The sequence below is a fragment of the Anopheles moucheti genome, chromosome 2 (genome assembly GCF_943734755.1).
Source record: "Anopheles moucheti chromosome 2, idAnoMoucSN_F20_07, whole genome shotgun sequence".
In the NCBI taxonomy this organism is placed as follows: domain Eukaryota; kingdom Metazoa; phylum Arthropoda; class Insecta; order Diptera; family Culicidae; genus Anopheles; species Anopheles moucheti.
The window spans coordinates 24,484,077-24,495,640 of NC_069140.1; the positions used below are offsets into that span (position 1 = coordinate 24,484,077).

An 11,564-nucleotide genomic window follows, 5' to 3' on the forward strand; every position below is an offset into this window, starting at 1 on the left:
TCCGGGTGGTGGATTAAATTTCCTTTCGATCATAACGATGCTGTTGAAAAGTTATGCGATTGAGTGCATTTGATGGCTGTTTGGGAAGGGGCTATGCTATTCGTCTGGGTTATGATTATTGTTAAGCTATAACTTACCGTTCAGCGATCAATGTTCATTCCGCGATCATCACAAGCGCATTAGCACAAGAGATGCTTCAACAGTAGTTAAACATTCTGGTTGCAATTGTATGATGGTTACGTACGTATGGCATTCCAATAAGAACCCATCCTTTGAGCTTGTTTTCTTCATTATTGGTGTGTCATTTGTGATTTCTGACCACAAGTTCTTCATGTTTACTGATGCTATACAAGCTGTTCTCAGCTGTTTCGTCTGTTGATGATGTGATCACCTTCAAGATATTACTTTCCTTTAAATATGAACACGCATGCAAGATACAAAACTTTATTATCGCCTCATTTTGATAACTGAATCTTCAAATTTCAGAAGATCCGATGGAAGTTCTATAGATTTATAATCCAAAGACTCAAAAGGAAACAAAATCACCTACTAAATATTTCTGTTTCTAGGTTGGTAACTAGCTACTAATATTGAAAAGATACGCAGGCATTCGCCAGGGATAGCCAACAGTCAGACTTCTTCAACATAAGTCTAACATGGTGCACATTATGATTATGATTGTTACTTTCAATAGTCTAATGAATAATTTTGATTTCAACACAACTAACTAACTATCTAGCAACCGTGTTCAGTTTAGTTAATTTGACTTTTATAACTGTCATACGAAGTTATCTTACGTAACCGACGCTATCAGACAAACAATTACTAATTAAATCCATTAGTAAAAAAACACAATTAACATAAGCATGATAAAAAGGTAGAATAATGATACAGCAGTGTCAATTTCACCCACCATATAAATACTTATCTCGCTCACTTTCGTGATTGATCATTTACTTCCAGTGCTAATGATTGTTGTTATGCTTTTATCCCTCATCCTGTGTCATTTCGGCGATTAAACGGCACCATACTCTCAACGTGTCACCGTCGCTTAATTATGTCATATTATCTAAACTGTTTCAATTAGATTGCCTTAAATGACTCGACCAGCTTCAAATCAAACGCTGCAAACACATCGAGCCGGCTCAACAGGGACTGCCTGCTTCCCACGACACTTTCACCCCTTTTTCACGGCTGGATGTGCTTAGACAGGGATATATTTAAATGTCACCCAAAGGTGACAGTGGCTGATAGAACTGGCGGAGAAGCAAAAAAAAAAAACAATCAACCTCAACAGCTCAGCCCGGACGTTCCAATCATAGATCAAAACTCTCGCCCCGGGTACACCGAAACCGCATCCGGGAAAGCTGGGGTGTTCTCGCCTAATTCAATTATCGCATGACTAACGACGGTCGGCGCTCGGTGAAAGTGACACTCACCGTACCTCATCAGCACATTTAGCCACTTTCGCGTGATATTGCGGTCGCGTCACTTTCGCTGCCTAAGCTGCCTTCTACTATCTGCCTTAGCTGTTGTGGTTGGTACTCAATCCGTTATCCTTTTTTTCCCCCGCTGGCAGCGTATCCTTCCGCCCGACCAACCGTTGTCAGGCGGCGTGACGTACCGTATGCATGTTTTAATATGTAAATTTCTTTAATTACTTCACTCAAGAGCTTTGCACGAATGTGATTCCCGCAATATCGTAGCTGCTGTCGGTTTTGTTTGTTTGTATTCTGTTTTTTTTCATCCGGGTTCGCCCAGGTGACCGGCATTTTTATCATATCCGCTGCGATCGACGATGTCACCGGTGTGGAAAATCTTATCAATCACTTTCACTCGACAGAACGGAGGATGCGTGTGACGAAACATCAAACCAGGGTGGGAAAACATATAAACCTATTCTCGATGTCGAGTTCGGGTCTGGAGTAGATCCTGTTGGATTATAAAGTCATCAACTAGGGATACAATGACTCCGGTTAATGAGATGGATTCAAGGTGTTATGTTTGGTTTGTTTTTATTGGATGATAATACATGAGTGGTAGTACACAATACACTTTCCATACCAATGATGGTAAATGATGTAAAAATTGATAACGATACGAGTATAAATTAAAATTTCCTGAGTTTTATTATGTCAAGTTTTTAAGTAAGTTTTTATATTCAAAACATGTCCTAAATTTTACGGAGATATACTGTCAGCATGTGCCATCTTTTTTTTTTGCAAGTTCGAGAAGATTTCGGGTTCTTGAAACTCTTGAACCAGAATCAAACAAATTTCTGAATTATATTTTTAAAAGGTGTTTTTTTGTCGGTCTTTTGCATTTCTTAATTGTTTGTTGTATTTTTTTGAGTGAATATATACAGATACAAAAAAAAACCTGCTTTTAATTTAATATAACCTAATAACCTAACAGTCTTGGCCGTTGGGACAAGGATCGAAAAAAAAACTCACAGCCACTTCTTCACCCTCTTTCACGCGTTCTTGCCAACCCAATTCAATCCGGAACAATTTTCACACTTTTATTAAGTCACCTAGCGACGGAAATCCTGCTAAAACGGAATTCCCACCTTTCTCCCGGCCCCAAAACGATAATGAAAAATTCCATAATCGTCTCTTTTCGTGCATCGAATCGGATCGCTGATTTCTTCACGTTTCGGGTCCAGCAATATCGAATGTAGATGACTTTCCCTAATCTCTGCCCTCACAACGGCACCCACCACCATCCCAACGACCCGGAACGTTTATTAGCCTTTTATCCCGACACATTTCGCACGCTTTTCCACATCCATTCTTCATGCCACCATGCGACGTTATCGGGCACCGACACGCATCTACGGTAATCGGGATTGATGAAATTATTAATATTAAAATATTTCAATATCCTTCCACTCATCGGTGGCATCGGTTTGGAACGGTATGCCACTAACCGGTGTTTCTCAACAACGAAACACCAGTTCCATTTGCAAAGAAAAAAAAAACCGATTCGCAATTTTGCATATGAAAAAGATCTCCTGCTCATATTGATATCAGGGTAAGATACAAATCGTGGCGAATGTTTAATCTGCGAGCCGGGCAGAATGGTTCGTCATGGGAGAATGGCAGGGCACGGATACTCGTACCGCGCACACACAGTGGCACATGTCCTACCCGCGGTAGCAAACTGTTGCGAACCGTACCGATGCGATCAATTAATCATCGCCCCTCAATCAAGTTATGGCAGCCGGTTAAACGGTTGACGGCTGCAGTTGGCCTACATTAGGTGACAAAACTGCGTACTGGGATGGTCCGTAGAGGGATGAAAAGTTCCATCCCGCGGGTACGACTGCCACGGGCACATGGGACAAACAATTGAAACACTCCGCATTAGGGTGAGCACAGGAGAAATGTACTCTCTACTTGATTGTACGCTTCGCATGTTCGATCGTTCTCCGGTGCAAAGGACACAGGGGTAGTCTCGAGTGCTGTACGGTTGGTCGTTGGCAAAAACTATTGTTTGAAGTAGCAACAGCACAAAAGCGCCTACAGTCTATTTATGATCGTGATTCTCAAGTGCCCACTGTTGACACTATTGTCCTGCCAGCCCAGCGCTTGCGAGAAATGATTATTGATGGACTCATCGAAGATGTCATTAAGCGTATCGTAAGACAGGGAAAATGGTCCTTTATTTACTGGGATTCAACATTACAGCAAAAGCATGTCACTTTATTGACCATTTTATTGTAACGCATCGTGAAGGAAAGTGACGCTTCCCGAAACTAACCGAAACCCGCAAAGTACGGCGCTTGACCCCGTTCCGAGAAGGGACAACCGTTTGTGCGTTGCACTGCCAGCAAATCTCAACAAGCCATTTGACGATATTAACACGCAAACATCACAACATATTGCACCATGAAGCGGAACACTTACCAATCAAAAAAAGGGATACCTTCCCTTTGCTTTTCTTTCACCATCGACTGCATCCAGGGGTCAGTCGTTGCGTTGTAATTATCCTTTCGAACGATCATGAAAGCAAGGGCTACCTGAGAGTGCCCGTCGGAATCGGGTTTTTCGTTACGTTTGACACACGCAACCACACGAACCCTGTTCTTGGAGCGTTTCCTTATGGAAAAAAGGACACTGACCCATGCTGTTATTAAATCGCTAGCAGCACCAGTGATGCATTTTCTTCCGTACATCTCATCTCGCTAATGGGTTTCCAAGGTGTCCAAACAATGGTTTGATAACCGACCGGACCGTGGGACTAAATTTGCTTTCGCGCCCATTGAACACATTGGCGGGTTCGCGCCTTCCACTCCACATGGCAGCTGTCACAGGCGCGATACGTTGGGTTGATGTTCGCGTGATTGATGAAGGAACGAAAAAAAAGCACGCATATAGTTAATGCGGCAATGCTTAAACGTTTAATCGTGTCCAATTTCCCTTATCCATCATGGCGCCGGGATATGTCCACCGTTGTCCAGGTGGGTCCTGACGGTCCAGGAACGTCAGGGACGAATGTTTAATAATTGCGAGACTGTACCACGAGCGCTAGGAACGATGAAAACAACAACGCTAGAAGTATTAGCTTTTGCTTTGTGTAGCTCAGCGGATTGTTTGATTGTGTCCCATGCCTTAATCCCCAAAGCAAACAGAGCTGCACAGGCTTTGGTTTGAATGTGCTCCATAAGATAGGGAACATATAATAGACAGGAAAGGAAATGTGAGTTCAATCAAAAGTTATGGATTTATTTCTATCGGCGTAGCACTTCCCTGCCACATTTAATCTCTAATTGATGTTTTATCATAGGGATGGTATTGACTTTATTCCTGCCACTCGTATCCAGGACATCTCGTAGGAGAAAGATAAAATTGGTAAATATGGTTTAGAATACCAGAACCACGTTACTTTTCTATTAAATTTTTAAAAAATTATGCCTTTTGGAGGCATCATCATTATTCATTTTATTTTATTTATTTTATTTACTTTTATATATTATATTTGTTTTGTATTTTATTTTATTCTATTCTATTTTATTATTAGATTTTGAAGGATCTTTGCCGTGCGGAGGATGGTACAAATTTCTCAAGGTATGGTACTGAATCATTGATTAACTTATCTATTATGTTATATCTGTTACTTATTTTACTTATCTATCTTATCTGTTTAATTATCTGTTACTTCCACGTAAAATGCATTTCTAAAAGCAAAAAGCAACAATTTAAGAAGCATGAAGCAAATTTCTTTAATTTTTTACACAAATTAAGATATATCTCGCTTATTCATTAATATTTTTCATCCAGTTTCTCACCATTTATATTTCCTTTCTTTATCAATTTCTATTTGTGACTTTAAACAGCCTTTATTTAGCAATTTTATTTTAATTTTACGTCGTCACTAGCAAAAAATTAGTTGATAATCAGTGACACTAGTTAACTTGGTTAAGGAGATTTAACTTCCGCAGATGCTGCAATTATTTAATTAAACCTACCTGAATGGAGGAGATCAATTATCTGTCCTATTTGCCACATAATTCACACAAATTTGCTGTGAAGCTGGAGTTGAGGAATACTGTTAATGGTTCACTACACCATATGACATCATTATTTTCCTTACCTTACTTTTAATATAATCTCTTTAGTCCACTTCACCGTTAGTACACAGCATTAAAATATTAATAAGGATTTCCCTTTATTGCCTTCGAACACGTCAATGACATTTGAGACATTTGATGCTCGATGAAAGTGAATAGCCAGCTGTCAATTTTTCCCTCCCCGTAGTTGGAGCATCTCAACAGCTACCAATCCACACTTGAAGCTTAGAGCAATGGGGCATTTGTTCTTTCATCCTGACTGGATTGTTTCTTCCTGCTGTCCTGCTGTCTTACCGTACAGCTGGACCATTACCAACGTCTTGTCGAAGGGTTCTCCAAGTGTTGCTCCTTATTTCTTCGCACCTTTCATCGACATCGGCCATAATGCGTATGTCTTTGACGTAATTTGCGAGCGACGTAAAGATAAAAGGAAACCGTACGCACCACTTCACCGAAGAACACAACCGATTGCCGAGTGTCCTTTTTAGGCTCCCGACCCGCACCCGGTAGGAAACCCCAAATCCTTACGGTGGCAAAACCCACCACTCTCGTGGAAGCAGCGGGATGGTAAGGACACTTTTGGCTCGCAAATCAGAACCTTACGAGCAGGGGTTCGGTGTACGGGGGGCCCGAAACGAAAGTGCGAACGCAAACGCAATACCGTGACGTGTGAAGTGTCCATTTCTTCCGCACATTCGACTGGGCACTTCGTCTTGCTGCACTAGAGGGGCAACTCATCACCGCACCTCGAAGGACATTTCATTTCGGGAAGCGAGCAAATTGTGAAAGGACGTTTTTGTTTTTTTGCTCAAGTGGTCTGCTCACACTCACTCTTTCTTTTCTTTTCCGCCGTTTGTTTCGGGCACCCGGTCCAGGAGGTGGGTTGGGAAGACTCGAGCATGCCTTACATGCTATTTGTACGCACCAAATCACGGGGAAAAACATGACGTTTTCATCTTTTATTTACACGCACAAGTGAGGTACAGCACTATCATCGTACAGCATTCGATCCGATTCCCGGATGTCGGAGAAAGCCGACGCGACAAGCGGCTTTAATGTGCCCATTTGCCGCCACCGGATAATACCGGGGATTAAAGATTTTGTTGTGTCAACACCACAAAGCATAAATTTATGATAAGCGAACGATCGATTTTTGTACAACATAAAATACACCCAAACACCAAACGGCGTTCTTCAGTCGGTTAAATTTCCTTTCCCAAAAATGTGTAAATCGAATTTCGAGCAATTACAGCATCAGCCACCAAAATCGGAACACATTGCGCTCTTCCCGCTGCTTCCGGGCTGCATCCGGGCCGATTTTCCGGGCACACAGCACGCGCGCTGCTTGATGAGATATTAATGAATATTTTATTGAAAATCAATTGCTGTATGGAAATCGCGAGTTAATGGATGAAATAATCGATCCGAGCGACATCCAATGTGTTTGGGCCGTTACGAATTTTGGGTTAACCTCATCCCAATCCCAAACCCTGCGAAGTGTTGAGCGACCAAACAAAAAAAAATAGGGAAGAAACCACTTACAGCAAGGGATGCCACATGTATCCGCACGGAACGGAAACGGTACGCGGGAAACGCGATTTGCATCACCGACTGGAAAGTTAATATTTGTCAGCGCATTATGTTAATTTATCGACAAATAATAGAGCGCACTAACTACCGCCTTCCGGGATCCGTTCTTTGCTGCGCCGAATAAAAAAGGAGAGCGAACTTCATAATGCACTGGGCGTCGTTATTAAATCGTCCAACTGACAGATACAAATTGACTTCCACCGATCGGCTGTAGGATGTGTTGCGAAAAACAGCTGTTGCTCTACATTTCCACGTTTTCCCGGCTCAGGGCAGGAATGGCAGGACCTATTTTCCTTTTTCCAGGCGGCATAAGTATAATCTCCTCTCCCGGCGTATGTGCCGGGTTTATGTTGCTGGGTATGCAAATTGCGACCAGCGTTCGGTAATTTGTCATTGATGTTGCACTTTGCTGGGTCGCCGGGTGTAATAACGAACCGATTGAATCGGGCTCACGGTTGAGATAAGCTGTTGTGAGTTCATTGGCAGCTATAAGGTAGCTGATCATTTTTCAAATCCTGTTCCCCTCTTTCTGTTACGATACAATAACGCGAGTGTTGAAGACATTTATCACAACTCCCTGGTTGTACCGCTGATTGCAAAAGTTAAATCATTTAATTGTTCTCTTATTACAAGCATGTACAACATGAAGCAATGATTAGCTACAGTGGTAAAGAAATTCATTATTTAAAGGGCCATATTACTTACACATGAATTTTAAACGAAATTGTTTCATTTCGACATTGAAGAAACAGTTTAGACGTGATATTTGTAAGTTTTCTTCGTGTGAATGAGAAAACTAGATTTACAAGTAAACGTAAGAGGTGCAAAGAATACTTAAAGAATCAAGTCAATTATCTCTGAAGTTTATGGAAGTTTTTATAAACAGTCTTTTCCCGAATAACGCGTATAATGCGTTACAGAGTATTTCGCGTAACTCGAGTATTCACGTAACTCGAATTCCCTTTATTCCATCGTTTATACTTAGTATGCAGGGATCGATTTTCTATTTTAGTAATTATTTAGTATTAAGGGATGGATCTTCTTTTCACGTTGCGAAGCACATTGATCATTGATTTTTTAAGTTGATTTCGATAATCAGAGTAAATTTCTTAACAAAATTTATGTTTATAATTTTAAAATGTAATATGTTTCTGGGACAATTTCAAATTTTGCAAAAGAAAAATTGAATTTCACATATCAAACTACACGAAAATTTTAAAATTCGCGTAACTCGAGTGTCGCGTAACTCAGGTAATGACTGTAATGATTTTTACTTTGTTACGCTGAGCTCTGTCCAGTTGTTGAATTTGCGTAATGCTGTTTGAAAAGAATAAATATTGTGAAGATAACATCACTTATTGGGACAGATCCCATAGTTTGGGTTAGCTTAATGAACTTTTTATTCACAATTTACAAAAATAAAACCTTGTACAATAATTCCAATTGTTAGTTACCGTTATCGACCGTTATTACCGGGTTTAAACAACATTATAACAGTTCTGAATGTCTTAATCTACGTTTCGTGAGTGTTGGACTATTAGACAACAAGTTAAGATACGTCGAGTACTGAATTCCACACTTCGGTAAACATATCGCACGAATATTAGTTTCATGTACTAAGATTAAATGCTACAAGATCTTCAATCAGGCGACATCTTGGCAAAGATCTTCGCTGGTCAATGCAGTAATTCGTCAACGTCTCATTCACTAATGGCCCTGATGGCACCTGTCCAATCGTTTTCATGCCAATGCAAGTCACCCATATTCCATGTCCGTCTTTCAAGGTTTTCCCCGTCTTTGAAACGGTCACACACATGACATTCGCCAACACGAAAGAATTTCGCCAAATTATGAATGAGTTCATTCGCAACCTACCCGATCGTCCAGAAATAGGACACTGTACAAGATAGAATGTTATCGAAGAGTTTGTTTCGGATTGGAGAAAATTTTCGATCATGAGCAAAAGCAAGAAAATCTCTGAGAAAATAGCATCGTAAAGAAATGTATTTTTCACAACCATTTGCAAACGTTCTTTTTACCGCAAACGCTCTTAACCCTTGGCCGTTTCATCCCTCTTGCTTCCGCTGAGATTAAGAAAAACGTGCTGACCTTTCGGTGACTGCTTTTCCCGATGCACAGCTCCATGCTTTCTCAGCGTGCCCGCATCACTAAACTGCATCGAGCAGATCGCACACCGGAACGGTTTCTCTCCCGTGTGAATGCGCCCGTGCACGGTCAGTGCCGTTCGAGCTCTAAACCCCCGGTTGCATATCCCGCACAAATGGGGCCGTTCGCCACTGTGCCGGGCACGCTTGTGGATGCGTAGATGCGCCAGCTGAATGAACGTTTTCGGACACTGGTCGCAGGCGTACGGGCGCGTTTGGCTGTGGATGCGTTCGTGTTGCGTGAGACAGTCCAGTTTGGCAAACACTTTTCCGCACTGCTGGCACGCATAGCGCACCCCGAGCGTGTGTGTGTTTTCGTGCCGCTTCAATGCATTGCCGGTGGTGTAGGTGTTACCACAGTGACAGCACTGGAACCGTTTCTTACCGGTGCGATTTGCCGGTGTCGCCGGTAAGTTCTGTCGAGTCGATGGAACACTCTCCAACTCCAACACTCTCTGTTCACCTTTTACATTATGTGCACCACCCCGATGATACAACCGGACGTGTGACTGGAGATTGCGTTCGGTGCGAAAGCGTAGCGCACAGTAGCTGCACTGATGCATCCGCTCGTGGACATCATGCAGCGCAAAGTGTTTATTAATAGCACGCATCGAACGGATCGGAAAGCATCGATCAAAGTCACAAATGTCGCACCAATACGGCATCAGATCGGACGCATGCCGATCGTCCAAGTGTTGATCGAGCTCCTGCTCGGAAGGGAAGCGATCACCACAAACATAACACTTTGGAAGTCTCACCGTTGCTTCACCCCGATCAGCTGATACCGATGCCCGACGCACACCGTCTGTCACATTTAGTACTGTGCTTTCCATTTCCATCACCACTAGAACTTGCTGCGGAGTTGACAGTTCGCGCCCGTGCGTGATCGTGTCGCGCAACGTACTGCAACGAATGGCAGCATCGGGGCGCGTCTCGGGACACCGGAACAACGGTCCGCGTGCGAGCACGTGCGGGCAAAAAAGCAGGACGTAGCAAATTTCTGCGACCGAAAAACCTTCGATGAAAACCGGCAGGCGAAAATAAACAGTAGCAGGCGGTGCGTCTCGGAACGGAACGCTAAATTTAGACCATTACCGTCTGGCGCATAGTGACACACATGCGTTCCCACCGTGCGTGCGTGTTGCGGGGGTGCAACATCAACCGATCGCCAACGATGATTTGACGGCATCCAGCCATATCATCCCGATAGGGTCGAACCGATTTTATTATCTTCTCACGAAACGGATCGTGACGGTGAGCAGCACCGTAATCAGCGAGCGAACTGGCCGGCACTGCTAGAAATCGTATCCGATCACGTTCAGCTGTACAAACACAGTCTAGCGCAGATCGAACGAAATCGAAAAGTGAATAAACCGACCAGAAAACAATGAAACAAAAGTGTGCAACCATGGGAAAGATTAGCTTAGGCCTCTCCAAATACCGAGGGAAAAGGCCAGAGTATGTTTTTTTCTTGGGAAATTTTATTTATTTATCTACCGTATTTTAGCGTATATAACGACCCAACGTGTATAACGACCTCCTAGATGAATTATCCAAGATTTTTGGAAAAAAAGAATTTATTTTATTTTTAAAACAATTGGAACAATTTTATTGTTACATTTAATTTTGAACATTACAATTCATAATACTCTTTCATATCGTCCTTACTGGTGTTTTCAAACACATTTTCATTGTCATCATCCCAGTCATCACTATCTTCATAAATTGCATGATCCTTAGTCCTATCAAGATTGTTACCGGTTTCGCATTTTTGAAAGGATTTGACGACAATCGCTAGCTGACTCCTGACTATGCAGTAATGACCCATGGTCGCTGAAATGGTGGGTTTTTCTTATATTTCCTGAAGGAGTCAGATTCGAATCTGCCCCTTTTATCCACTTACTCCATTCTTCTCTTATCATACCCTTAAACGGTTGTGGTTGCAGCTGACTGGTTAAACCTTGACTTCCAGGAAATGAAATGACTTCCAGAAACGTTTTGTTTTGAGCAACAATTTGTTTAACTTCTGCTGGTAGATGACCTCTAAATGCATCCAGTACTAGCATTGCTGATTTTTCACAAGAGCTATCCAGGTCTCTTGTTCCAAATATTTTTAAACTACAGATTCATCCTTGTCTTATCCATCCATCCTTTTATTTCAACCAAAGGACCTTTAATCCATAAAGCTAAAAAGGAAAACTTACTACCCCTTGTATAACGACCCCCCTTAATTAGAC

At 42.1% G+C, this 11,564-nt stretch overlaps 1 protein-coding gene across 1 annotated transcript; it reads right to left on the reverse strand.

Annotated features, from left to right (window-relative positions):
* Positions 1-9,212: 9,212 nt before the first annotated feature.
* LOC128298429 (zinc finger protein 250-like) lies at positions 9,213-10,166 on the reverse strand. The gene has a single exon (XM_053034178.1). The coding sequence runs from the start codon at positions 10,164-10,166 to the stop codon at positions 9,213-9,215; it is 954 nt and encodes a 317-aa protein (XP_052890138.1).
* Positions 10,167-11,564: the final 1,398 nt, after the last annotated feature.

Coding starts and splice junctions, on each gene's coding strand:
- LOC128298429 (XM_053034178.1), bottom strand. CDS start 10,166: ATGGAAATGGAAAGCACAGTACTAAATGTGACAGACGGTGTGCGTCGG.